The sequence below is a fragment of the Pseudorca crassidens genome, chromosome 10 (assembly GCF_039906515.1).
Source record: "Pseudorca crassidens isolate mPseCra1 chromosome 10, mPseCra1.hap1, whole genome shotgun sequence".
Taxonomy (NCBI): Eukaryota; Metazoa; Chordata; class Mammalia; order Artiodactyla; family Delphinidae; genus Pseudorca; species Pseudorca crassidens.
Window position 1 is genome coordinate 66,975,868 of NC_090305.1, and position 20,946 is coordinate 66,996,813.

A 20,946-nucleotide genomic window follows, 5' to 3' on the forward strand; every position below is an offset into this window, starting at 1 on the left:
CAAGAGAGTGATCTCTCTATTATCTCCTCTGGATCTGTGATTAGATGCTTCCTAAATCTTCTCATTCTGTCCACCATGACTCATCGTGCTTTCAATTTTCTTTCTCTTCCTCCCTCTATGCTACAAGTCCCAGCAGTTTCTTCAGATCCAACATCCAGGTCATTAATTCTCTCTTTCACTGTTTCTAGTCTGTCATTTTAACTTTTATAACTACATTTTCTTCATTCCTAGAAATTCTTTTTAAAAAAATATGCACTCTATTTTAATAGCCTTTATCATATGTTTGACACATACTTTGTCTTTATTTAAAACATAACATATATATTGTATAATCTTTATCCAGTAATTTGTTATCTGAAGTTCTAATGACTCTGAAACTGATTCTCTTTACACTGTGCCTCCATCATGATACATTGTTTCCATGTATGCCACATGTGCACATGTGCATGCATGTGCATGTGTGTGTCTGTGTGTGTGTTTAATCTTTGGAGCTCATGTTTACTAGGGCTTTGTGGGAATGCTGTGTAGCTGGATAAAGGGCCTGAACGCTAGATTTTAAAATTTCATTCTACTAGGTGTTTCAACCTTGGGAAAAAATTTTTTTTCTGTCTAAAAACAAACATTTAGATCTCCAGTTTTATTGAAGCCTTGGGCTAATTTTTATGCTAATTCTTCAGCCTGGTGGTTCCTGGACCACACAGTGTAAATTTGAATCCCAAACCTGTGCATGGTTGCAAATTCTCACAGGACCTGTTCTCCCTCATCCCTGGGGATAGTTTCCTTGTTATTTCTCCATGTCAGTGGGGAAATTTTTTTAGCTCGCCTCTTCATCAGGTGCTACCTTTATGCAAGGGGTCCCATTTCCATCTTCCTATGAGGCATGGGCCATAGTCTTATTTCTCACACTTATGTGGGCATTAACACTCAAAAGCAACCGTCCACTCACACACCTTCTACCAGCCATAGCCGGTTCACACACTGACCACTCTGGTTTTCAACTCTCCAGCTCCTGGCAGTTTCCTTTCTTTCCTGCAAATTTAGCTTTGCATTTAAAAGAATGTTATACTTTAGACAGTATCTCTTTTTGTAGCCAGAGTGTTTTCAGGTTACCTTATCTGTCACATTGATGGAATTGGAAGTCCCTTTAGCGGTGATTGTGATGGTCAGATTAGCTCAGCAGGAACTATTTTCTAGAACAACAGGCATATTTGAGTGGATATCATGCCCCCTAGCTCCCTGTCATGTTGGAAGCATCTGCTCCTGTGAGGAGTTTGCATGGAGGGTGATCTACAGAGCACCGTTTGGCTTATTCCTGTGGCTCTGCCCACGCTGACGATTACTTGTTTCAGTTTGTGCCAGAACTGACTGAGGCGTATGTGGTGACAAATGAGCTAGAGACACATGGGACCAACTGCCATGACAGAGGCCCAGCCTGCCCTGGCCTGCAGGCCCCAGGACTGGCTGTCCAGGAATTCTGTGCAGGGATGACCAGCATGCCACATGCCATTCTAGCCAGTGACAGGGAATGAAGGGAAGGGGGACTGGTTATACCACAAATGGCTGCTTCCTGTGGCTCCAGCAGGATGATGTACTCCTGTTTACTATGTTCTATTTCCTGAGCTGCTCCAAAGACGCGGGAACCCCAAACAAGTGCTGGTAAGGGCAAGGGCAGCCAAGAAGGGAAAGAATCTGAACTCTCTAGGGCCTCCAACTCATCAGCTGGGATGATGAGCAGAGCCTGGCCATATCTGCCTGTTTGGCCACATTTAAAGGAAACATGAGGACTGACCAACAAGGCTGTGTGTACACCATAAGTGCTGATCAGTGACAGCCCCCCACGTGTCATCCAAGGGAATGAAGTCAGGGGACTTCAAAGCTGCTCCGGGAAGCCTTGGCATAGAAGGAGTCTCTGAAAGCTGTTTCAGGACCGTTGTGTATCTGCCAGGCAGTGAAGGAGAAAGGGGGTGGATAGGAGAGAGGGCAGAGACCTTAAGGAAAGCCTTCAGCTTTCTCTCTTCAACAAAACCCCCATCTGGCTGCTCATTGATGGGCTGAAGAACAGAACCATAGGGTCTTTGATTGGAAAGATGCCATTTAGTTCAACCTTCCAGCTAGTGCAGGTTCTGCAATCTCCTTGCCAGACAGCCTCCCACCATGGGGTTCTCACTGCTAACTTCATGGTAGGAATGGTCTCATTTTAAGCCTCTTCTTATTTTGAGGTAAAAATCTGCCTTTCAGTCATTTCCACCTACACCGCATCCTCTCCTGGTTGCTGAGGAAGAAGCACCTCCTGCCTTCACTGGCTCAGGAACACAGAGAGGATTCCCTGCGAGAACCTACAGTCTCACCCATGAGAACCAGGGCTCCTCGGACCCAGCTCATCCCCAGGATGGCCATCCAGGAAAGGAAAGAGGCTGACCAGTGGGACAAAGGCCTGCCAGAGGGAGACTGGCTGAGCTACTTCTTCACTTTCTTACTGGAGACTCAGTTAGGACCCCACCTGTACATAGGGAAGACATCCTCCCAGATAGGAAATAAAATAAAGTTCTTGGATGAGCACTGAAAGCCGAACTAGAAAGTTATTTTATCCTGTCCCTGCATATAAGACAGTGAATCGAAACCAAAAGTGTTCTGTGAAGATATTCGAAGGTGTCCTTTGAAGGCTGTTCCTCCTGGCAGGTAGGCCATTGTGTGTTCTCTGGGCTGCGCCCAGCCTTGGAGCAGAGGGATTGGAGTCTGGGCAGGTGCTTTGGCAGTGCCTCTAGAATAGGCAGGAGTAGCTGGGGGTTTCGTCCTTCAACGCACTGTCAGTGAGTCCCTATTTTCTATGTGTCTGCTGGAGGCCCATCATGGTTTTCAAATAATTGTGCTAGACACAGAAAAGGGGAGAAAACAGAAGTTGATTAGGACATGCGGACCTAACAAGGACTCAGAAGCCACACCACTTATATCCACCCCATCATTCTTCCTGCAGATATCACTGTTTGAGGACAAGGATTCCCTTTGACTAGCCCCAGTTCTGTGAGAAATAATGTTCCATTCAATCCCTCTCATTCTTTCATCCTAAAGAAAGTGTGTAAAACTGTTTTTAAATGTTTAAAAGGAGACAGGCATGTTTCAAGGGCCCACTTGAAAGTTTCTGACAAGAAGTATGTTCAAAAAAAGAAAAGAAAAGGGCTCTTTCTCCAGAGGGATGGGGGCCCATGTATTCCGAAGGGCCTTCCCTCTGCAAATCAACTAGATGTTCGTGAATCCTACCCTTTTAATGAACTGCTAGCCTCTTGGAAAGCATGTGGAAAAAGTAAGCTGAAACAGAATCAGTGGGCAGGGCAGTGAGCAAGCAAATGCTAAAACCAACATGGAATTTGGAGGTGAATCCTAGATTCCCCACATGGTGAATCTGAACTGAAACTGAAGCTCCCACATGAAGCTGGAATTATTTTACCCCAATTTTTTATTGTGGTAAAATACACACAACATACAAATTTCCATCTTAACTATGTTTAAGTGTACAATTTAGTGGTATTAAATACATTGATAATGTTGTGTAACCATCACTATCATCTATCTCCATAACTCTTTTCATCATCCCAAACTGAAATTCCATATGCTTTGAACAATAACTCCCCGTTCCCCTCTCCCCGCAGACCCTGAAAATCACCACTATACTTTCAATCTTTATGATTTTTTTAAGTCAGTCATTTAATTTTTAAATTATTTTTTTTAAGTTTTATTGGAGTGTAGTTGATTTACAATGTTGTGTTAGTTTCAGGTGTACAGCAAAGTGATTCAATTATACATATACATATATTCATTCTTTTTTAGATTCTTTTCACATATAGGTTATCCCAGAATATAGGTTGTCCCAGAATATTGAATAGAGTTCCCTGTGCTATATAGTAGGTCTCTGTTGGTTATCTATCTTATATATTGTAGTGTTGTCTATTAATCCCAAGCTCCTGATTTATCCCTCCCTGCCACATTTCCCCTTTGGCAACCATAAGTTTGTTTTCAATATCTGTAAGCCTGTTTCTATTTTGTAAATAAGTTCATTTGTATCATTTTAAAAAATTAGATTCCACATATGAGTGACATCATATGATATTTGTCTTTCTCTGTCTGACTTACTTCACTTAGTATGATAATCTCTAGGTCACACCATGTTGCTGCAAATGGCATTATTTCATTCTTTTTTATGGCTGAGTAGTATTCCATTGTATATATGTACCACATCTTTATCCATTCCTCTGCCGATGTACATTTAGGTTGCTTCCATATCTTGGCTATTGTAAATAGTGCTGCAATGAACATTGAGGTGCATGTATATTTTCGGATTTTGGTTTTCTCTGGGTGTATGCCCAGGAGTGGGATTGCTGGGTCATATAGTAGTTCTATTTTTAGTTTTTTAAGGAACCGCCATACTGTTCTGTATAGTGGTTGTACCAATTTACATTCCCACCAACAGTGTAGGAGGGTTCCGACTTCTCCACACCCTCTCCAGCATTTATTTATTTATTCATTTTTATTTATTTATATTTTTTTGGTGTGTTAGTTTCTGCTTTATGACAAAGTGAATCAGCTATACATATACATATATCCCCATATCTCCTCCTTCTTGCGTTTCCCTCCCATTCCCTATCCCACCCCTCTAGGTGGTCACAAAGCACCGAGCTGATCTCCCTGTGCTATGCAGCTGCTTCCCACTAGCTATCTGTTTTACATCTGGTAGTATGTATATGTCCACCAGCATTTATTTTTTGTGGACTTTTTCCCCCCAGATTTATTGAGATGTAACTGCCATATAATATAATATTGCATAAGTTTAAGGTGTACAGTGTGTTGATTTGACACACTTATATATTGTAAAGTGACTGCAACCATAGCATTAGCTAACACCTCCATTATATCATATAAGTACTATTTCTTTTTTGTGGTGAGAACATTTAAGATCTACTCTCATAGCAACTTTCAAGTATATACTACAGCATTATTAACTATAATTACCATGCTATACATTAGATCCCCAGAACTTATTCATCTTATAACTGGAAGTTTGTGTCCTTTGACCAACATCTCCCCATTCCCCACCCCCACCCCCAGCCCCTGGTAACCACCATTCTAATCTCTGTTTCTATGAGTTCAGCATTTTGTTTGTGGACTTTCTGATCATCGCCATTCTCACCAGTGTGAGGGGATACATCATTGTACTGATAGTTTTTGTTTGTTTGTTTTATTTAGTTAGTTATTTTGCCCAAGCAGTGCAGCATGTGGGATCTTAGTTCCCTGGCCAAGGATCGAACCTGCATCCCCTGTGTTGGAAGCAGGGAGTCTTAACCAGCGCCACGGGAGTCCCCTCATTGAGGTTTTGATTTGCATTTCTCTAATAATTAGTTATGTTGAGCATCTTTTCATGTGCTTTTTGGCCATCTGTATGTCTTCTTTGGAGAAACGTCTATTTAGATCTTCTGCCCATTTTTGTATTGGGTTGTCTGTTTTTTTGATATTGAGCTGCATGAGCTGGTTGTGTATTTTGGAGATTAATCCCTTGTTGGTTGCTTGACTTGCAAATATTTTCTCCCATTCTGAGGGTTGTCTTTTTGCTTTGTTTATGGTTTCCGTTTCTGTGCAAAAGCTTTTAAGTTTAATTAGATCCCATTTGTTTATTTTTGTGTTTATTTTCATTACTCTAGGAGGTGGATCAAAAAAGATCTTGCTTCAATTTATGTCAAAGAATGTTCTTCCTATGTTTTCCTCTGAGAGTTTTATAGTGTCCAGCCTTACATTTAGGTCTCCAATCCATTTTGAGTTTATTTTTGTGTATGGTGTTAGGGAATGTTCTAATTTCATTCTTTTACATGTAGCTGTACAGTTTTCCCAGCACCACTTATTCTCTAGTAGGTCTGTGTCTTTATTCCCGTCTTACCCCTAGCTTCTTCACGACCTTTTTTTTTTCTTAGATTCCATATATATGTGTTAGCATACGGTATTTGGTTTTCTTTCTGACTTACTTCACTCTGTATGACAGACTCTAGGTCCATCCACCTCACTACAAATATCTCAATTTCGTTTCTTTTTATGGCTGAGTAATATTCCATTGTATATATGTGCCACATCTTCTTTATCCATTCATCCGATGATGGACACATAGGTTGCTTCCATGTCCTGGCTATTGTAAATAGAGCTGCAATGAACATTTTGGTACATGACTCTTTTTGAATTATGGTTTTCTCAGGGTATATGCCCAGTAGTGGGATTGCTGGATCATATGGTAGTTCTATTTTTAGTTTTTTAAGGAACCTCCATACTGTTCTCCATAGTGGCTGTATCAATTTACATTCCCACCAACAGTGCAAGAGGGTTCCCTTTTCTCCACACCCTCTCTAGCATTTATTGTTTCTAGATTTTTTGATGATGGCCATTCTGACTGGTGTGAGATGATATCTCATTGTAGTTTTGATTTGCATTTCTCTAATGATTAATGATGTTGAGCATTCTTTCATGTGTTTGTTGGCAATCTGTATATCTTCTTTGGAGAAATGTCTATTTAGGTCTTCTGCCCATTTTTGGATTGGGTTGTTTGTTTTTTTGTTATTGAGCTGCATGGGCTGCTTGTAAATCTTGGAGATTAATCCTTTGTCAGTTGCTTCATTTGCAAATATTTTCTCCCATTCTGAGGGTTGTCTTTTGGTCATGTTTGTGGTTTCCTTTGCTGTGCAAAAGGTTTTAAGTCTCGTTCGATTCCATTTGTTTATTTTTGTTTTTATTTCCATTTCTCTAGGAGTTGGGTCAAAAAGGATCTTGCTGTGATTTATGTCATAGAGTGTTCTGCCTATGTTTTCCTCTAAGAGTTTGATAGTGTCTGGCCTTACATTTAGGTTTTTAATCCATTTTGAGTTTATTTTTGTGTATGGTGTTAGGGAGTGTTCTAATTTCATACTTTTACATGTACCTGTCCAGTTTTCCCAGCACCACTTATTGAAGAGGCTGTTTATTCTCCACTCTATATTCCTGCCTCCTTTATCAAAGATAAGGTGACCATATGTGCGTGGGTTTATCTCTGGGCTTTCTATACTGTTCCATTGATATATATTTCTGTTTTTGTGCCAGTACCATACTGTCTTGATTACTGTAGCTTTGTAGTATAGGCTGAAGTCAGGCAGCCTGATTTCTCCAGCTCCGTTTTTCTTTCTCAAGACTGCTTTGGCTATTCAGGGTCTTTTGTGTTTCCATACAAATTGTAAAATTTTTTGTTCTAATTCTGTGAAAAATGCCATTGGTAATTCGATAGGGATTGCACTGAATCTGTAGAATGTTTTGGGTAGTATAGTCATTTTCACAATATTGACTCTTCCAATCCAAGAACATGGTATATCGCTCCATCTGTTTGTGTCATGTTTGATTTCTTTCATCAGTATCTTACCATTTTCTGAGTACAGGTCTTTTGCCTCCTTAGGTAGGTTTATTCCTAGGTATTTTATTCTTTTTGTTGTAATGGTAAACGGGATTGTTTCCTTAATTACTCTTTCTGATCTTTTGTTTTTACTGTATAGAAATGCAACAGATTTCTGTGTATTAATTTTGTATCCTGAAACTTTACCAGATTCATTGATGAACTCTAGTAGTTTTCTGGTAGCATCTTCAGAATTTTCTATGTATAGTCTATCTTTATGATTTCTGACTACTCTAAGTACCTCATGTAAGTGGAACCATACAGTTATTTGTCTTTCTGTGACTGGTTTATTTCACATAGTGGCTGTACCATTTTACATTCCCACCAACAGCACACAAGGGTTCCAATTACTCCACATCCTTGCCAACACTTGTTATTTTCTTTTTTTTTTTTATTAGTAGCCATCCTAATGCGTGTAAGGTGGTATCTCATTGTAGTTTTGATTTGCATTTCTCTAATGATTAGTAATGTTGAACATCTTTTCATGTGTTTACTGTCCATCTGTATATCTTCTTTGGAGAAATGTCTATTCAAATCCTTTGCCCATTTTTGAATTGGATTTTGTTTTCTGGTTGTTGAGTTTTAGGAATTCTCTGTATATTCTGGATATTAATCCCTTATCAGGCTGGAATTCTTGAAGGAGTTTAAAAAGGTCCTGGGTTGGTAATGCCACATGGCAAAAGCAGGTGCAAACTCTTTCAGGAGGAAAGTAATTTCAGCTTATACATTCAGGACTCTTAGAGCTTAAGTTCAATCACATTTATGGTCAATTGAATTTCAACAAGGGTGCCAGACAATTCAACGGAGAAAGAATCAATTTTTCAACAATTGGTACTGGGAAAACTGGATATCCACATGGAAAAGAATAAAGTTGGACCCCTGCCTCATATCATATGCCCCCTCCTCTGAGCCCAGAAGGGGTAGGCCTCTCTGTGGTCAGACAAGGAAGCTCCTGCATAGTGGTCACAGTCAAACAATGTCCGAGGCTGGGCTGCCTATGCCTACTTGACCCCACTCCATTCTCTCCCATAGAGCCCTGCCCTCCTACAGGTCTGGGCTTCCTTGATCCAGGGCTGATCTGGGCTTCCCTTCAGGGGCCAGAGTTAATAAAGCTTGATGGCCACAGCATAAGGCTAAATGGATGCCTGGATAAAGCCATCCTCTCTCCTGCTGAAGGAGTGGGCCCAGGCAACTGGGATGGGCAGGTGACCCTTCCCCAAGCCACAGCTGATTGAACCAAGAATGCACACTTAACCCAAGAAGAGTCAGTTAGGCTTCTCCCTCCAGAGAGACACAAAGTAAGTAGTCAGGTGATATTGGGCACTGGGGCTGTGAAGTCTTGGAAAATAAGGGCATGCCAGGGCCAAGGCTGGAGCTAGAAATTGAGAGGTGGGGAGGGGAGAACAGATAGATGAAGGATCAAACCTCAGGGAGAAGCTAAGGTCAGATCTGGAAGAAGAAAGGCCTGGAGGGAGAGGAGCCTGGGCCCTGCTTCCTACCAATGAGTTCTATGGCCTGCTAATCAAAGTGTGGTCTTGGACTAGCTGCATGGGCACCATCTGGGTACTTATTAAAAGTGCAGACTCTCAGATTCACCCTGGACCTGCTGCATCAGAATCTGCATTCTAACAAGACTCCTGGTGATGTATGTACACAGCGCAGGGTGAGAGGTGCTACTATGGAACCTTCAGAATCTGTGTTAACAAACCCCTTCACTCAAGCTTCTTTGAGTGGGCTTTAGCTCCTCACAGCCATCAAAGGTCAGTGAAGGTATCAGTTTAACTATAAATGTAAAGAATGAACTCAATCAGGAGAAGGGCTTTCTAACTGTAACACAAAATCCAGAAGCCAAGAAAGAGAAGACTGATACACTTGATTTCATAAAAATCAGCAAAATAACTACAAAAAAACCATAAGTAAAGCCAAAAGACAAATAGGGGGAAATATTTGCAACTCATATCATAAAGAGCTAATCTCCCCAATGTATCAAGAGTTCCTATAAATTAATAAGAAAAAGACCAACAACCAATAGAAAAATGGGCAAAAATATCAACAGGCAGTTTATAGGAAAAGAAATTAAAATGGCCCTTAAACATATGAAAAGAAGCTTGACTTTACTGATAATAAGAGAAATACAAATCAAGGCTAGACTGAGAGACCATTTTTCACCTTTCAGATTGGAAAAACCCAAAAAGCAGGATACTGCATCTTGCGGGGAGGCTGTGGGGAACTAGCATCCTGTATATGCTGCTGGGGGGTGGGGGGTGGGTGATGGATTCAGCTCTAGGCAGGCAATTCGGCACCATCTATCAAAAGTACAAATGTCGGGCTTCCCTGGTGGCGCAGTGGTTGAGAATCTGCCTGCCTATGCAGGGGACACGGGTTCGAGCCCTGGTCTGGGAGGATCCCACATGCCGCGTAGCAACTAGGCCCGTGAGCCACAACTACTGAGCCTGCGCGTCTGGAGCCTGTGCTCCGCAACAAGAGAGGCCGCGATAGTGAGAGGCCCGCACACCGCGATGAAGAGTGGCCCCCCGCTTGCCACAACTAGAGAAAGCCCTCGCACAGAAACGAAAACCCAACACAGCCAAAAATAAATAAATTAATAATAATAAAAAAAAAAGTACAAATGTCCTTTTGGCCAAGAAATTCACTCCTACAAACTTGCCTTTCACTCCTGCGTGAATTCACATTTGTACAAGGTTAATTATCACAGCAATGTTTGTCATAGTAAAGAAGTGGAACCTCCTAAAATCCCTCAATATGAGATGCATTAAATGCATTCTGATAGATCCTTGCAACAGAGTACTACTATGCAGCTGTGAAAAAGAACACAGCAGCACCAACAGGTTGAAAGGGGACGATCTTCGGGATAGACTGTTAAGTGGAAAAAGCGAGATGCAGAACAATGTGCAGGAGGAACACTAGGAATAAGTGACAGCGGTTCCTTGTCAGAGGGGACTGGTGGGAGCTGGACTGATGGGGGACTGGGTATTAGTATTTTCATGCTTTTTAATGCTTCAATTGTATCATCCTATTGAAAATGTAAATGAGTACCACAAAAATATTTTTAAAACAATGAGCTCACTTGGGCAGTCACCCCATGTGCAGCTGCCACCTGCCGTATAAGAACTGCCTCTGGGCACAGAAAAGCGCACAGCATACAGGCCTTCTGTGTTCTGGCTCCAGGCTGAGCCTCAGCAGAGCGGAGACCCTTTGTTCCAGCCCGCTCAGTGAGGAGAGTACCAGGCCATGTCTAGCTTTGCCTTGGCTGCCTGTGGTCCTCTGGTCCCCTGCCACCTGTGCACAGTGGCCTCCACGGGAGAGGTTCTCCCCAACAGGAAGTGGCCTCAGGGGAGCCCCAGGCCCTGTCCTGGCATGTTATTCACACATGGGCTGTCTTAGCACTCACCAGCCATGTCCAGGCCTGGCCAAAGTCTGTGGGACCCCTATTGGTTCCAGCCCAGCCCCAGGACTCTGGAGTTGGCAGAAGATACCCACTGACTCTGGGTGACTCTGGATTTCCCTGGGCTGGCGTATTCCTCCTCGGCCTCTCTACAGTGGGGAGTGTAATCCTGGGTGTCCTAGTAATGAGGTCCCTGAGGCCTTGCCTTCCTGGAGACATGAATCCCCCAAGTTACCTTCTGTTCTGTCTTGACTTTGGCATTGTAGAAGGAGACAGAATCAGGGCCCTCTGGCAGCATCGTCTGCTGCAGCCGGCTGAACCTGTCCTGGTCATCTTCTCCCTACAAGAGTCCCAACACAGCACAGTCCCTTAGCCTGACGTTGTCAGGATCCACTCTGACAGGGCCTGTGGTGGGCATTGGGGCAGCCTCTCACTGGGTCTGCAGACCTCCACCCAGGATAGCTCACAATCCCCCAGCCTCATGTTTTCCAGTGTCATCACGGACACCCTGTAACCACCACCAGGGCAAGATGAGCCACTCAAGAAGGGGTGCAGCAGCATGTGGTGGTTTCTCTGTCCTCATCCTTGATAACAGGGGAGAGACCTGTACCTGCCCACCTGCCTGGGCCAGCTGTAGGAGAGGCTGGGAGCAGCCGGTACACTGCCAAGCTTGTGGAGAGAACAGAGGACAAGGGGCGCTGCCCACTGCCCTGTGCTCATCACCATCCCCACCCCTGCCCTGTGCCACTCACCAGAGACACAATCCTGCTGAGAGGCATCATGCCTGGCCGGATGCTGCCACCTGGCTTCAGTGCCGCCTGCAGGTCCTCAGGGACAAAGAAGGACTCATTGTACCAGATGTCAAATTCTGTAGGGAGACAGGGAGATGGCACTGTGAGGGTGGGGAGTCCCTGAGGAAGCAGGTCAAGGCTGTGTGTGTCTGTCTGTCTTGTGCTTGTCACAGCTCACCCTCTCTTCACTTCCTGCTCCAGGGCCTCACCCTTTCCCATCTCCATCTCCTGCCCTCAGAATCCTGGAAACACACATCTAAAGCCCTGTCCAGGGACTTCCCTGGCAGTCCAGTGGTTAAGACTCCACTGCAGACTTTGATCCCTGCAGCGGGAACTAGGGGAACTAGGATCCCGCATGGCCCAGGGCATAGCCAAAAAAAAGTCCTGTCCAGCCCCTGCCTCTGCCAGAGAAAAGTTCTGAAGCCACTTCTAGAACTCAGACGGTAGCCCTGCCCTGTGCCTCCTGGAACCCCAGGTGGCCAGCCAACCTTCCCAAACGGCACACCCATGAGCAGGCGATGTCGACACTGATCCACCAGGCGCTGGCAGTACTGGATCTCAGCCCTGAGGTCCTGTAGGTCCTGATACTCTGTCCGGTACTGCTTCTTGAGGTCTTTAAGCTTCAAGATCAGTAGGAATTCCTCCTCATCAATGATCATCAGCCCCTTGTTCTCATACTCGCCTGCAGGGGGAAGGAAGAGGTTAGGGAATGAGGTGCCCACCTGAGGTGGTCAGAAAGAGGGGAGAGTGCTGGCAAAGCATGAAGACAGGACCTGGGAAGGGCTGGGGTGCAGCATGGAGGTGGACAAGGCATGAGAAGGCCAGGCTACTAGGATATGTCTCACAGGGAGAGGGGGCTCAGGTCAGAGGACCACACTGGCATTTTTAGGACAAACAGGAGGGGTAGGCAGAGGAAAGGGTAGAGATGGCCCACGTTCCACGATTATTTTGATCTTAAACCCCACTAGCCAAAGATATCCAGTAAATACCTCTATTATACAGGTGTTTACCTTTTTTATAAATTATGTAAACAAGCTGCCGCCACTGGCTAGTACCACAAGGCAGTTGGGCAGGGTTCCTTATTAATAACAGTAGATGTAAACCCACATTTCAAATTGTCTTCTTGACGATTTCAGCATTCGCCAGCTACCTTCTTGTCAGAGAACATCAGACATCTTGTCGGATGGCTGTCAGAGGGCTCCAGGAGGAGAGGGGTCAGTCGTGCTATTAGTCATCTCCTCTACTCACTGTCTCTTTGTATGGACCTTTTCAGGTCTGTCAGTTTGAAAGGTTGTTAGGTTAAGACAAAATAACGATATCTGTGGAGCCACTCACCTGGCTGTCTACTGCTCACAGCACCTTGAAAGTTCAGCAAAGGCATCGTGTCAACACCCAGCCTGAGGACCCTTGGAGAGTGAGTCCTGTTTGTGACTGAGGTGTGGGGCCAGGGTGCACGAGGCAGTCCCCAGGCACCGGAGGAAAGCATTAGCACTTCCGCTGATGTTTACAGGGGAGAAGTGAGGCACATTAAGTGTCACTGACACCATTCATGGAGAGGCAAGGGTTCCAATTCAAGGTGTTTGCAGTGGGGTGGGGTGGGGGGGAGTGGTGTCCAGGGTAGCCCTCACCTTCAGTGCAGAGCAACCTGGTTTGCATGCTGTGGGCCTGATGTGGTCACTTTGATACAGACAAATCCGTCAGTCACAGAGTAGAGTCTTTACAGTACTCTGTTGACATGGGGAGTGACAACATCTTTTGTGCTACCCAGAGGTTCTCTGATTATCTCCACAGAAAACACTTATGAGAGCTGAACTTAAGATGATTTTTCTTTTTTTTTTTTTTTTTCACAAAAGACTAATTAATGTCTCAAATTCAGTGACTGTTCTGGGCTGATAAGTGGCTGTCAGTCAAGGTACCTAGAAAATATTTTTAAAAATGAATTTACTCGATCTGTTCCCTTAAGATAAAGGTATTTTACTTGCTATTTTAACAACCAATGGGAAGAACAACTGCTTTCGGGGGGAAAGAGCAAAAATGTTTTTTGATACTAATAAAAGTTTAAATATTTTAACATATTGTTTATTTCTTCTTCAACCCATCCTTTAAAAATGTCCATTTTCAGGTATATTGAGGAGTAAGTGATACATCAGCATATATATTATTTAAAATATGTAAATATATAATAAGGGGTTGCATATTCAAAGGAGATGTGAGGGGACTTCCCTGGTGGCACAGTGGTTAAGACTCCACATTCCCAATGCAGGGGACCCGGGTTCCATCCCTGGTCAGGGAACTAGATCCCAAATGCGTGCTGCAACTAAGAGTTCGCATGCCACAACTAAGGAGCCCACGTGCCACAACTAAGGAGCCCTGGAGCTACAACTAAGGAGCCCACCTGCCACAGCTAAAAACTGGTGTGGCCAAATAAATAAATATTAAAAAAAAAAAAAAGGTGTAGGTAGAAGGCACAAAGACGTGCTTGTTCGTCCTGCAAGGCCTTCACTCTAGAGGTTCTGGGTGGGTGCATGTCTGGAGCCATCATCACCCACCTTCCCCTCTGGAACAGTGTGTTAACGCTTGGTCCATAGGGTATGAGCAAAGTAGCCCCAAGAATTTGGAAATAAAGTTGCCCTCTGAGAAATAAGTGAGTAAAATGCAACCTCTGTGAGTGAGATGATCCCCCTGACCTGCAGAAAACCAAGTGCCACCTGGAGATGCCCAGGTGATCAGTGAGATCATTCAAGAAGGCTGGCCTAGCATAGGGTTGTGATTTAGCAAGGGAAAGCCCAGTAACCGGTGGTGTGCCCTGCCTGTGAACAAGAGTGTGGCCGCTGAACCACCAGCCTCAGTGTTGGGATGGTTACTCATTAAAATGCAGGTTCTGGGCCCTGCTCCAGATTTCCTGAGTCAGAGCCACTGATTGCAGCCTAGGAATCTGTACTTGACCAGCCCTTCCAAATGAGTCCTCTGCTTACTCAAGCTTGAGGGTTCTTGGTGCCCATTGAAGGTATGGGCAGTGTCTGCCACTGGGACAAGGGCACCAGGTCAGGGTAACCGGGTGAGCACTCTCCCCACTCCCCACACAGGGGTCCCTGCTCGTTGAGCCTGAGGGCTTCCCACACCACCTGCCTTAAGAGACAAGACTTTGCTAGGCCAGTTTGTTGCGGGGTTGGCATGAGGAATGGTCTTAGTGACAGTGAATCACTTGGCCCCTGGTATACACATTCTCATTCCCTCCTCAGCTTCTCATGTCTTGACCAGCACCCCTACCCCAATCAGACCACTGTGGTCAGTGAGGAGACAACACCAGGACCCATGGACCTTGTGGCGGTCGCCAGCCACCCATCTCCCTGGGGAAGTGTCTACAAGACCAATTCTGTCCCTCCATGGGCAGAAGCACATATCAGATGGAAGGTCCAGCCCTTAGATCTGAGATAATGCAAGAAAGGGGACGTGCAGGCAGAAGCTAGCTGACAGGGAAGGACTCTGTGGTTCCCCAGGGCTGACTAGAGCCAAGTGATGACCCAGGGATGAAGCCTGCACCCCAACATCCCCTGCTGGCCCCCTTCCAACTCAGTCCTCCAGTGCCCAAAGCTGCCCCATCCCGAGCAGGATGACTCAGATCCCACTGTCCCCCAACTATCTTCCCATCACCTTTACCTTGCTTCTCTCGTAGTGACTTGTGGAAATTTAGTGCCTCCTTGGTCATGTCGATCTCCCGCTTGATGGCATTGATGCGCTGTGTGGTCTCGCTGGCCCTTTTCCTCCGCTCGTTCAAAATGGATTTGTTTTCTTTGAAGATGCGGTTGATCTCACTACCCCGTTCATTCTTAAAGTCCTCAAAGGCCACAGGCTTGGCGGGTGGGGTGCTGGGCCTGAAGATGGAGGGGAAGGAGGAGGGAGAAATGGTGCAGCTGTCTTGGAGCCACCAGGCACTTCACCTTTCTTCCCTGGGGCTTCCGTAAGCAGGTCAGAATTCCTGGGCACCACCTACCCCAGATGGGAGCTAAACTGTGTAGGAATCATTCTCTCGTCTCTGTTTTACTGAGCACACAAGGGCACGTGACTATTGCAGAAAATGAGGAAAGTAAGGAAAAGTTACACCAAAAAAAACCCCAAATACCACTCATTACCTATTGGCAACCACACTTTGGTGTATCTCCTTCATTTCTTTGATAACTGTTTTAATATTTGGAGTCATGCAATATGTATAATTTTACATCTTACTTTTTTCACAGAAGCATTCTTTCATGCTATTAAAAACTCTTTGAGAACTCTAGTTAATAAGATATAAGATGAAGTGTTACTATGGTAACATTAATGGTAGAATCAAGAGGGTGTTCACTATACAATTCTTCCAACTTCTCTGAATGTTTGGAAGTGTTCACAGGCTGGGGAAAAATTCTTCATGTACATCTTTGTACATTTCAAGGGCAGAGAAAATGATTCACTTAGTGCCCTTTCCCTAATGTCAACTATTGAAGGTGTTACCAAAATTTTTTTCTTTTGCTTTTTAAATTAATGACACAATCTTTTTGTATAAATCTTTGTCTACATCTCTAATTACTTCCTCAGGATAGATTCCTAAAAACTCAATCACTGACTCACCACAGAGAGGAACTGGGTGGCTGGAGGAATGGTCTCATACCTGAGAATTTTGTATCTTTTGAATATATTACTTATTCAAAATATGCAAATTTAATTATTCAAATAATTGCTATTTGGAGGGTCTAAAATGATTCCGTGTATAATTGTGTATCTTGGATGACTCCTGAGGTTGAACCATTTTGCACGTGTATAAGCCATCATATTTCTTCTTTTTTGGACTGTGCTCCTAGTCTTTGCCTATTACCCCCATTTTATTTCTCTTCTATCTGCAGGTGCTCTTTCCTTGTCATATGCTGATTTTGTATGATCTGGTGCAGGAGTTACTGTTAGATGGTCACCTGGGTGGGCGTAATTCCTCCTTTGGGGATTCCGAGGCAAGGGGCTCAATACTGGAGGTCTCCCGGTCCTGCAGAAGCATGTCTTTGACATCTCCATCCTTGGAGGATGGGGTCAACTGGGTCTTGGAGGTGGAAGCATCCAACTCCTTGCCACTCACAGGGCTGCTGGCACCCTCCTTTCTTGCCAAGGAGCTGGAAGGAGAAGGCAGGGAGACCCAAAGCTCAGTGTCTCTGATGCTGAGGGGAGTAATCTTGCTCAGCACTCATACACCAGAAGCCCCAGCCCACTCAGCTCCTATCTTGAACATAAACCCAGGCCAAAGGGCAAAGAGTACAACCCTAAGCCATGCAGATGGGGAGGAAGAGGAGAGAATTTCTCTCCCTTTTGTCAGAACAAGAAGTCCTCCTTCCAGCAGTCTCAGCAGGAGACACCTGGGAAAAATGGGCAGTCTCCAGTTTGGAAGCATATGGACATTTGGGGTGGGCCACAGTCTCTAAGGAGCATCATGGCTGCTGAGGTATTAGTCACACAGGCATCCCTGGGAAGGAGTAGCAGAGCCCCCACCCAGGGTGCGTCTGTCTGCAGACCAACAGTAAAGAGAGACACGTCTGACCCGCTGCTCTGATCAGTCCCCGACTTGCTCTCCCACCTCTGTCAGTGCCCACACCAGCTCCCCGGAAAGTAGCCATCCTCCCTCTCCAACTGATGGCACCCGGGGTCCTCCCTCCCAGAGAGGTACATGTGAGCAGGACTGAACTAAAGGGAGGATATACATGGCTCCTTCCACTGTTTCCTTCTCTTTTTTTCTTCTTGCAACAGGTGTGGCTTGGGGGAACCAAGCCTCGATCCATTTGTTACTGCACTAATTACCCAACGGCAGAACAGAGAGGGTGGGGGTGTGACCTCCCTTCCTGAAGAGGCAGGAGGAGGCCAGGGCATCCTCCTACCCGACTCCAATACTGCATGTGACAGTTTTCTACAATCAGCTCTGGCCCGTGTCCTTTTACAAGTGATAATGGTAACAACATATTTGTATTGAGGTCTTCCAGGGACAGGAATTGCATTTACTCACTTATCCTCAAAACCACCCCGGTGACTGATGCTATTATTGTTATTATACCCATTTTAGGGATGAGGAAACAGAGGCAGAGAGGCTCTTACACCTCACTGGGGTGACCCCCGTGGGTGAAAGAACTACTGAGCAGGGAGGTGAGCCCAGGCATTACCTCCAGAACGTGTGCTTTGTCCACCACGACACAGCACTTCCCAGGGAGGCTGGTTCATTAAGGGAACTTGACACCCTGCATCTACAAACGAGTCTTGCCTGAAAGGTGAGCTGGAGTTTTTAGGTGATATGCGTGCCAATTAGCCGGGTCACAGAAGGAACCTGGTGGTGGGAGCTGGGTTTCCACATGAAGTACCAGAGGGCGAGTGCCAGCCTGGCTTCTCACTTCCACTCTACCACACCTTAGCAATGTGACCTTGGAATGAATTCCCCTCTCTGAGCCTTGGTTTCCTCATTAGTTAAAATGGAGACATGAACTCCCACCTTGTGGAACTGCTGTGAGGATGACAGGTGACCAGCCCCAGCCTGGGCCCCACAGATGCTGCTAGTATTGGCAGGAGAGGTCTCCATTGTGACTACCCCATAACTAAGATACCGGGGGAAGGGAGGGACAGCTCATGTCCTCCCTTTCACCAGCCAAGGAGGGCCAGGTGCTGATCAGCTGGAGCAGCAGGAAGGTCACTCACCCGAGCTGCTCTTTGAACATCTTCTTGGACTTGGATTTCTTCCCGGGTCTGGTAGAGAAAGGGGCGACTCCGAGTCCGAAGCCTTGTCCGTCAGGCTCGCCCACTAGGTGGCCGTCATCATCCACGAGCCCTGCCTGGACAGAGGCCAGTTGCAGGTCTATGGTTAGATTAAGGGTTCAGGCTCCCTGGGGAACCAGGTGTATATGGACCAAAGGTGGACATGTTCATCCCACACACCGAGATGTGGCTCCTGCTGATGTCACTTCAGGCTGTCCCCAGCAGAGCTGTCTTTGATCACCCCACCCAATGTCCACTTCCTACATCAACTCCTCTCATGGTCTGGTGTCTCATTCCATACGCTGAGGCTCTTGGGGCCCGTTTCCAACCTAACTCTGGGAATTGGTCTTGTTTACTACTAGCCACATCTCCATTTTATGGAGAACATTTTGAACTCATATGCGGTTTACTCCTGCCTGGGTCACCCCATGCTCATGCTGGTGTTACCTTTATCTGTCGCAACCCTAGATCTGCTTTAATGCAAGACACTCACTGTCTCTGGAAAGATCTGGGGATGGAAAAATCTGATGTGAGTCTTGTCGACAAGAGGCAATTGTGCTTACCTTCTGGACAGCAGAGATGGCTTCGAAGTCATTCTTGTCTATGAGGGTGTACTTCCTGCGCAAAGTGGATTCCACTTCCTGTTCCTGTTGGCTTGGGAGAGAGAGTGAAAGAACCCATCACAGCTGGGGCCATGCTGAACCCACTGGGCAAGCGCCAACTACTGGAGTTAGAAGTCGTTTGTGTGTGGCCCCTGCGGCAGAGCCACATCCTCATCATGAACCAGATCAGACCAAAAACGCTCATTCCCCTGCTCTCCACTCCCCAGTGTGTGTACCCATTGTCCAGCCCCCAAATCTGCAGGGGCCATCTTATGTGCCAAGCACAACTGCTCTAAGATGACCTTTAACAAGGACTGTAAGCCTACCTCGGCACCATGCTTCCCCACCTGTCTGTCTCTAACAGGCCCTTCAAAATCACATACCCAGCTTCTGTGATACCATCCAGCATCAGGCAGTCAGGCTACAGGTATGTCTGTACCCAAATAAACCACAAATCCCTCCTGAGGTGGGGAGGCGGGTGTGGGGAGTATCAAAGTGTCCTGCTCCGGCCATCTTCAGGGCTGGCACTCCACAAGGACCTCCTGTCCAATTAATAAACTCAGGAAACCAGGGACCGCCTCGTCTCTGAGTAGCCCTTGAATGGAGGGTTGTCCTCCCCACTTCCCCCAGGGGAAGGGCAGGGCAGGAGGATATAAGAGCTCAGGGGCAGAGGCTGTCGGGGACACCCAGGGCCTGCCATACCCAGAGGCCTCTGATCTGGCTCCTCACACACCAGAGAGAAGGCAGTGCACTTGGAGACCGGCATCCATACCATGGGAAATGAAAATGGCAGCCTGACGTAGCAGTGGGGCGGATGGGGTGGGCCCCTTACCTCAGAACCACCCGGAACTGGTTGAACACCTCCTGGATCTGTCTGAGGTTGATTATCTGGAGGGAAGAGAACAAGGCAGAGGTTAGACCAAGGGCACCACGGGACCAAGGCTTTGTCTGTGTTAGTAGAGAAACCAGGACCCCTTGGCTAACCCGTGGACCATCTGTCTCAAGAATGGGACATCTGGGACTTCCCTGGTAGCACAGTGGTTAAGAATCCGCCTGCCAATGCAGGGGACACGGGTTTGATCCCTGGTCTGGGAAGATCCCACAGGCCACAGAGCAACTAGGCCTGTGCGCCACAACTACTGAGCCTGCACTCTAGAGCCTGCGAGCCACAACTATTGAAGCCCATGTGCCACAACTACTGAGCCTGCGAGCCACAACTGCTGAAGCCCACGCGCCTAGAGCCCGTGCTCCTCAACAAGAGAAGCCACCGCAATGAGAAGCCCGCACACCATGACGAAGAGTAGCCCCCGCTCACTGCAACTAGAGAAAGCCTGTGCGCAGCGACAAAGACCCAACGCAGCGAAAAGTTTAAAAAAAAAAAAAAAAAGAATTGGACATCTGCCAGCACCCTCTCAGGAAAGTGGCAGGCCAGCCCTCCTCAAGAACAGAGAAACACCTGATTAGTAGTTTTAAAACTATTTACCACGACTATAATAATCACCTTTTCTGAGTGAAGACCTCTATAAAATTAAAATGACTCTAGTTCTTGAGAATACTAAGAAAACATTTAAATACAATTTATTGTCCTCAGCTCTCTCCTGCTTCCAAAAGGTTCCATTACGAACCTTTCTGTGTGGGCACAGACACACTCACCTGTGGCTGGAGGAAGGCCATCAGCCTCCCTCTTGGGCCTATAGCCCACCAGCATTACCCGCGACGCCTTGGTCAGTCTGGGGCTGCCCTTACTAGGAAGACCAGAGCAGCCTGCCTCTCAGTTGTCCCAGGCTTGCCTCTGGCAGCTGCTCACAGTAACAGGTCGGGCGAGGTTCTGCCCATGAGCTCCCTGATGAGAGGTCTGCCAGCCTGTGCTATAAAAACAATGCATCTTTCCCTGTGTGGCTGCTGTCTCTTCCTCCTTGGCCCACTCCAGCATGGGCCCTG

The 20,946-nt window shown here is 46.1% G+C and overlaps 1 protein-coding gene and 1 long non-coding RNA gene across 10 annotated transcripts in view; one reads left to right on the plus strand and one right to left on the minus strand.

Annotated features, from left to right (window-relative positions):
* Window positions 1-20,946, plus strand: part of LOC137232374 (uncharacterized) — a 42,295-nt gene that overhangs the window by 6,346 nt on the left and 15,003 nt on the right. The gene's annotated exons all lie outside the window — the stretch shown is intronic.
* The window catches only part of KIF9 (kinesin family member 9), a 47,448-nt gene continuing 29,062 nt past the window's right edge, over window positions 2,561-20,946 (minus strand). For 8 of the 9 annotated variants that reach the window (XM_067754169.1, XM_067754164.1, XM_067754168.1 and 5 more), the window contains 9 exons: window positions 19,838-19,893; window positions 18,967-19,057; window positions 18,347-18,480; window positions 16,594-16,785; window positions 15,308-15,522; window positions 12,153-12,329; window positions 11,609-11,724; window positions 11,092-11,196; window positions 2,561-2,869 (listed from right to left, as the gene is read on the minus strand). In XM_067754169.1, the coding sequence (XP_067610270.1) occupies window positions 2,819-2,869; window positions 11,092-11,196; window positions 11,609-11,724; window positions 12,153-12,329; window positions 15,308-15,522; window positions 16,594-16,785; window positions 18,347-18,480; window positions 18,967-19,057; window positions 19,838-19,893 (1,137 nt within the window). In that variant the 3' untranslated portion in view covers window positions 2,561-2,818. Of the gene's footprint in view, window positions 2,870-11,091; window positions 11,197-11,608; window positions 11,725-12,135; window positions 12,330-15,307; window positions 15,523-16,593; window positions 16,786-18,346; window positions 18,481-18,966; window positions 19,058-19,837; window positions 19,894-20,946 lie in introns of those variants that run through there. The other variant, XR_010947002.1, reaches the window with a different exon arrangement.